The 7,760-nt window shown below is 40.6% G+C and overlaps 1 protein-coding gene across 2 annotated transcripts in view; it reads right to left on the minus strand.

Annotated features, from left to right (window-relative positions):
• Positions 1–7,760, minus strand: part of LOC113164577 (sodium/hydrogen exchanger 9-like) — a 53,684-nt gene that overhangs the window by 44,890 nt on the left and 1,034 nt on the right. The window contains exons 1-5 of one of the 2 annotated variants that reach the window (XM_026363932.1): positions 7,245–7,470; positions 6,761–6,957; positions 3,691–3,768; positions 3,393–3,469; positions 1,115–1,230 (exon numbers count right to left, since the gene is read on the minus strand). In XM_026363932.1, coding sequence (XP_026219717.1) covers positions 1,115–1,230; positions 3,393–3,469; positions 3,691–3,768; positions 6,761–6,957; positions 7,245–7,398 — 622 coding nt within the window. In that variant the 5' untranslated portion in view covers positions 7,399–7,470. Of the gene's footprint in view, positions 1–1,114; positions 1,231–3,392; positions 3,470–3,690; positions 3,769–6,760; positions 6,958–7,244; positions 7,471–7,760 lie in introns of those variants that run through there. The other variant, XM_026363933.1, reaches the window with a different exon arrangement.

The raw sequence follows: 7,760 nt of genomic DNA on the forward strand, positions 1-7,760 counted from the left end.
CGCGGTGACTCAGCAGCACATCGAGAGAGCTGTCACACAAGGGGTTACGACACAGATAAAAAGGCTTATTCCTCAGCACTAAATTGTTTTGAGATTCACTGTGTGCGTGTGTGTCCGCGTGTGTGTCCGCGTGTGTGTCCGCGTGTGTGTCCGCGTGCGTGCGTGCATGTGCCTGTTGTCCATCAGCTTTGGCCTTGTAAATGCAAATGCACGAGGGAGAGAGATGGCGAAATTCAACGACCTCCTTTTCGGAGGAATCAGAGAGCTGGTGCTATATTTGGACAGCATGAGATGGAGACAGCCTAAAGGTCTTGGTGTTGGGGCCATCAATGCATTGCACTGTGATTCTAATCAAAGTGACGAGGGCGCTGGGGTCAGCAGGAAAAAGCACAGTGTGTCATAGGCAAACAATGTCTCTCGGGGCGACAGCTGTGGCATAAACTCTTTGACGCACATACTGATCGCCCATTTATTGCCAATAAATGGGCGATCGACACACATGCGACACACATTGCCAATGCTGCACTTGAAGAGCATGCATTGTATTATGGGTGCCCTAAGGAAAGCAATGAATTCAAAGCAAATTTCTGCTTTGCAAACACAAAGAAACGGAAGGGTATCTATGGAGTAAGACGAGAACGAGATGCGTCACATACATTTACATGTATACAAGATAACAAGAGGAGGGGGGTATGGAAGAACAGGTTGAGCCAGCTTTGACCTTTTCAAACACGTTATTTGAGATGTTAACTACTGTTGTTGAATGGAAGCATCTCCAAACAAAACCGAAAGTGCAGAAATTTGAGACTGAAGAGTTTCAACCCATTATGTGTCTTTGATGTTTTATTGACTTTTTTTTTTTCGTTTGTATCATAAGGACCTAACTACAGATCCCTGTGATGTGTCTGTGATCAGTCTGTTGTATTATCTGTTATATATCTGTTATATTCACTGTGAGCAAGTAGCATACAGCCACTTTTCAGCTTTTGTATAGCAATAAATAAAGTCTTTTGAATGAAATCTGAAATTTTTAATGTGTAAAAGAAGGAGTTTTTGAATGCTGCCATTGGAACTAGTGAGAATTACTGTAGGAGTTCCTTGATAAGGGCAATACCTGGATCTGTGGCTGACATAATGGCACCAAACAGGAGGCAGTCAGAGAGGACAAAGTCTCCATCTGCTGCCTGGCCCAACAGCACCATCAGTCTGGTGAAGCCGTAGACGCAGGCCCTGGGATTGAGGACAGACAGAGAGACAGACAGAATGACACACAGTGAGGTCATCAGGGAGTGCCAGCCAGAGTAGGCCTATCATTCATCCCTCTAACCACAGCAGGGCTTACCCCAGAGTAGTCTGGGTAATGAGGCCAGGCACTACCAGCAGGTGAGTTGACCCATTTCCAGACAGCGGCTACTTAGCACAAGTGGACACACAAGCTGTGACTGTGTTGGATAGCATTACATTTAACCACTCTAATGTGTCTAGGTGTAGAGAAATACATGCCCCTTCAGGCAATACCACCCCCGCTACCATACATGAAAGATTCCCTTGTTAAGACAGTTTACTTTAGCTCCTATTTATCATCACCCTGTCATCCTTTTATGACAGTATTACTGTGTAATCATTCCGTCACAATAACTATAAATGTGTGTGTTTATGTGTGAGCACACGAATTCTCCAAAAAGACCATGACGTGAGTTTGTAAAGGACACTGTGACAAAAATAACACAAAAGAAGAAGAAGGATATTTTTATCAGCTCTAATTGCTGGCAGTAAAATAGACTTAAACTCTTACTGTCCCTGAATAAACCACAAAATTGTCTCTCTTACAAAAATGAACTATGAAAATAAATCTTAACTTAACTATTCAGCATTTACCTCTGCTGAAAAGCTTATAATGGGTAACTGATGTGTGTTATGTCTGTGAAATCCCATAATAATCAGTATGCTCTTGGGAACCTCTCTGTCTCTTGGCACAACTCTGTTACTATGGTGACTACACATGTCCTGCCCCAAGAAACTAAGCTGTCTTATTCATGTATCTTAAAGGGACATTTGAAGCCATGGTAATGATGTAAGACGTGTGTGCGTGTGTGTGTGTGTGTGTGTGTGTGTGTGTGTGTGTGTGTGTGTGTGTGTGTGTGTGTGTGCAAGGGACAGAGTGAGTGAGAGCAAGAGACAGGCAGAAAAAAAAAGAGCATGAGTGAATGTCCTTCATGTATAGAGTCAAGTTCCCCCGCTCCCATGACACCCTTTTTCCTTTAGGACGTGACAGACTCACTAACAAGCAACATGATTGGTCAGGTCTGGTGCCTTGGAATCAAAGAATGTGCACATGACCCAACATGTCAAACCCTGCCCTGCTTCTCTGGGGAGTTGGCGATATTTGACATAGGATGTTTCTGACGAAGGAGTGATTGAGGAAAAGAAAGAAGAAGGCGGTGAGGAAAGACAACGTCTTTAACACTGGGTATCAGCAAGTCGGAGGAGCTCATTAGCCCCTGCTATGATATCTAAAGGGCATGAACTTTAATCATGGATGAAGTCCCCAATAAATCCTCTGACCAGAAAATGAACAGATAACGAATACTAATACCAGCAATCACAATAACCATTTTACATTTAATATTCTCATACTATGTAAATGTATATATTGAGAAACAACAGTTAATATATTGCTGGAACTATGTGATAATAGCGCAGTGAAACCAGACTGTTCATTGTTCCCTGATCACACACACACACACACACACACACACACACACACACACACACACACACACACACACACACACACACACACACACACACACACACACACACAGAGACTGGAGATGTGAGGTTTTCACACAAACTCTGTGTGCATCACATTAGTGGCTCAGTAACAACTCCTCCAAAGTCCGAGAGTGCCATCTAGCGTTGTATGGCTAGAATAGCAAAGCTTCATAAATCTCTGTTGTTCTATTGTTGTTGTTGTTGTTGCATTTCCAGTCAGTCATTTTCAGGGTTCTGCTGTTGTGCACGCTATCACGCGAACATTTGCATTAACCAGAGCAATAACTAATGTTGTTGTAATGAATTTATGTTATAAAGTACATCTGCAATGCTGTTGTACCACAGTGCAATGTATCAACGAATCAAAACTTTATCCTCTCCGTTCTTTATTTAGAATATATATGTACTGTATAGTCTAATGGTCGATTACCTCGTAAATGTACAAATTAAACAGTACAGATGTAACTTTTTAATAAATGTAAGTTCATATCACTTCAAACGAGAAACATATTAATTGACAATTAGAACTATTCTGACTAACAATGATCAATACATGAGCATAAGTACAGTGTTACACTATTAATACTGACTACGTTTGTGTGAGGAGGAATACTTACCCTATGGTCAAGCAGCTTATTATGGTACCCAAAAAAGCAAAGGCTAGAACAGATCCCAAATTCATAATGAATCGTTTCTAGAAGAGTAATTAAAACAATCTGCAATTAGTAAAACAAACCACAGCCAACAGTATAGTCCATACCAATATAGAAGACATTTGTTTAAAATTCATGTAACAGATACTGTAGTACCATAGTCTATGAGTCTTTTTGTGATGGTAAACCCATATATATAAGGAGTAGTGCTCCGATTATGTATTTCTCTCCTCTTGGGTGCATGTCTGGACAGCAGTCTCACCTGATTAAGGGTGTAAGCTCCATGGAAGATGATGGGTGACAGGAACAGATTGAAAATGACCTCGGGATCAAAGGTCTCCTGTAACAGACAGAGCTGTTATGTTGGTGACTGACAAGCCTCCTCAGGGAACGAGAGGGCTCCGTTTACTGAATGTGACTGACTGACTGACAGATGTTACACATAGATCCTTCACGTCGGCAGCTCTGTTAGGGCACCAATTCATTTTCCCTTTGATTTCCGGTGTCACATTATTCCCCCGGTACCATAGAGCTATTATCTTTCCACTATTTCTATAAAGAAACTACCACATGTTATTAGGAAAATGTGACAATCTTTTTCAATAGCAGCCAAATAACATTTACCAATGTGCAGAAATTACAACCATCACTTTATAGCAAAACAAACAAAACACAACACGAATATTAACATGTTAACGAGCGTTCAAACACTAAGTTATGGGATACAAATTTTAATCCATATGGTGCATTATATCGCCTTATGCCTATAATATAAATGCTGCGTTCTGCATTAGCATTCTGTCAAAGTGCCCTGAGTCAGACTTCCACAGCTGATTAAAGGAAAGCATAATACAAAGTGAGATGTCTAACTGGTTGTGTCAGTCTTTACCCTGGAGGCTCCCAGCGTTCATTAGAATGGGAATAAGCTACTACCACTGGTTTAGCCACACATGTTCACATAGCAGATTAACATCAAACAAAACCAAAGCTCCTAATAACAACGACCTACACTACATTATTTCCACAAATAGTAAGAAGATTGCAAGGCGCTTTTGCACATATCGTGCGCATTCTCTGTTCCTCATCCCCGTCAACATGATGCAATGCACGCCGCTCAGAAAGGTAGCCTTTCATGTCCTTCATCCTTGAATCCTTTTTAAGTGTGTTGCAGCTACATTCTGAGGATCAAACGCCAGCGATGCTTCATTCAGATCAAAATAATGCTTCGTTACATCCCACAAAGTCTGATAACACTGCAATAAAAATGTATTGCAATTCAATTCAATTTTCAATCCAAAGGCACAAAGTGGTGCTGATGCTTGCTAGTGCTGTGGTCACAGACCTCTGAGGATGGTCTAGATTTAGCTTTTATAAAAAAAAAAGGTTGAAGCAGCATGGAAAGCATGAATGTTTGGTTGAAGGTAAACACACCTACCTCTGCAAATGTTCCAGGACGTATTGAATTACGTGTGGACATGTGCAATATTGTTTTTAATTTTCATTTCTGAGGCTGGAGACCCCTCCACTCCCCCCCCCACAGAGTTTGGAGAGCTACTGTGCTTTCTCAGTAATTTACACTTGAAATGGTTGCTAGAGCTACAAATTGCTCCTATCTTTCTGCTACTATCACCCGACTCAATATAAATTACTTTTCTGCAGCTGCAATTACCCACAGAGCACAATATATACTTTTTCATCTGTGCTGCCTGTGCAAGACAAATGTAAAACAGCATAAGAGAGACTAATACAGACACTGTAATCAATAAATTATGCATATGCTGGTGGTTTTACTCGAAGGGCCACCTGCAACACAGAGTCAAGGATGGAGGTGTGTTGTATACACTAATTGCCTCTTCAGCTGAGCAACACTAAATTTAATCAGACCACAAACTTTAATGCCTTATTCCCTAGTGGCACATAATGGACTCAGTAATGCAATGAAATCCTTATCTCTCCCTGCTAGGTCCCCATATGTATCAGACTTAATGGCGTGAAGGCTGCACAGAACAGTCTGACCGATGTAATGGTCTTTGTAGTAACCTCAGCTGCTTTGCTAATGAGACCCTGGCATTCAAAGGGACCAAAGAGTCCAGGCCATTAGAGAAGAGTTACACTTGGCCTGGATGATTTGCAAGGTTCATGGTTCACTTACCCCCTTTCTCTCGGGTTGAAATATTACTCTAGGATTAAGAAATACATTTTAAATATGCTCATCCGATATCCTCTCATGCTTGTTGGCCATCATATGGTTATATCCCTGGCTCATTGGTTAGTTTATTTGATATGACAAATCTCTCCGATTCCATGGCTTAAATTTGAAAAGGAGCCAGAAAATAGTAATAATACTAATGACAACCAGAGGCCCATCTCAGAGCTTGGATTCTTCTACTTAGCAGTGATATTAAAGTCACAGACTAATTCCTTTCTAGCAAAAAATAGCTGTGAATACTGCAGCTGGAAGCACTGTGGTTTAAGGCCGAGCTGTAGTTACAGCATTACTTCTGTTGCACTTCTAATACAAATGTTGTATTAAAAATGATATTCTGATAAATACAATTCTTGCATGTAAGAGTTCAAATGAAACATACAGAAATGAACCAAAACAAACAAACAAAAAAAGACTTGAAACAAAAAATAATTGAAACATTTAAACACACAACTAGGAAAATGTCTTGAGAGGAACGCAAATAAAAAAGAAAATCAATTGGGTTTTATAATTGTACTCACACAGTTTCTGTTTCACCATTGTTGGCAAGAATTTTTGCTCAATGATCAGACCGTTCATGTTGTTTTATCCACTCTAGTAGTCGAGGTACAGTATATAGTCTGTTTATTTGTTTCTGTGTTTAGTTGCCTTCTAATTTCCCTTTGGCTTCACCTGAAAACGTAGCCTCCCCAGTCTACCTGTTTCTTAATAAAAACCTTATTATAGGTTAAATTGCTCTATTGTCCTGTTTTGTTTCCGTGTACCACCACTCTCTTGCTTCCCTTGTAATGAACAGACCATGCAAATAATTTAGAGAAAAACCAATAACTAAAAACCATTAGAGGAGCCAAAACACAAAATATAGATGTGGTCAAAGGGAAGGCAATGAAGGAAAAAACATTTCAAATGATAGAAGATTACATCAAAGGAACAGAAAGCATCCTGTATCAAGCAGTTTGTTTTTAAAATCCTTTTCCAGTATTGAAAATGAAGCTATATTTGAAGCTGTTTCACTTTTCACTACAGTGCCTTTGCTGTGTCACAACCTGCAATGCTTATCCAAACGAAAGATTCACCTCAGTTATGTGCATTTGAACCAAAGGTCAACTCAAAGTGCCATATTTACCATGTGCGGGGCTGAGAGCAGGGGGCATGCTTGGTTTACTTTCCCAACACGCCTGTAACAGTGCACATGTGGCGTGGCATTGATGGTCAGGATGTGAGGAGTGCTGTTCATACCCCCACATCTGCACACATGATCCACATCTGGCTCTCCGTGGTTCAGGGTAGTCAAGTATTTAACAGCTAATCCCAGGAGCATACCTGCAAGTCAAAATAAGAATAATAATGATAAATAAATAAACAAACAGAGAGACAGAGAAGCTGATATTATGAATACTATGACTATCTCCTGATGTCTTAGGTGCAGGAAAAAATAATACAGACATATAACAGATGCTTATCTTTAAGTGCACTGTTTCTGATGTAAAGGTAGCCTCCATTCAAGAGCTGAGTTAAGATTCATCACACAGTCCACATTTCTGTACTTCAGGAAGTGTCATTGAATAACGGCTTCCGTACTCTATAAGCCATGTTAAATAGATGCTTACCATAAAACATTGCTCCTCCAGTCTCATGTATAAGTTTATATTTGAACTGTTTCAGCTTCCACACACTCAGGATGGTTACAAGCGCCAAGCCAATGGCAGCAAGAAGCACTAAGAGCACCCCATTGTCTTGTCTTGTGTTCCCCGTGCCCGACATCTTCAAAACCTAGGTCAACTTTTCGGAAACAAACTTCTGTGTGAGTGCTGCAGCAGCAACATCCGCATCAGCAGCGCTCAAAAACCGGTGCTGCGCTGCGTTTGCGCCTGCACGGAATTTTCAGTTTCGTTGTCACACTCGACGTGAATAACACTTTTTAGTAAACTAATTTGTGAGATTGTGTTTTTTTGTTTTTTTTTCTTTGGAAAACGTAACTGATTGGTGAATATTCGTTTAAACTGAGCATTTAAGCTCAAGTGAGTATGAAAACTGAGACTGCTCGTGTCCTTATCTCTCTGCTCTGCTTCCAAATAATTGCAGCACTTCCGAAAGCACTGGAATGCACCAAACACCGGGTGTCA

Source organism: Anabas testudineus, chromosome 2 (assembly GCF_900324465.2).
Source record: "Anabas testudineus chromosome 2, fAnaTes1.2, whole genome shotgun sequence".
Classification (NCBI taxonomy): Eukaryota; Metazoa; Chordata; class Actinopteri; order Anabantiformes; family Anabantidae; genus Anabas; species Anabas testudineus.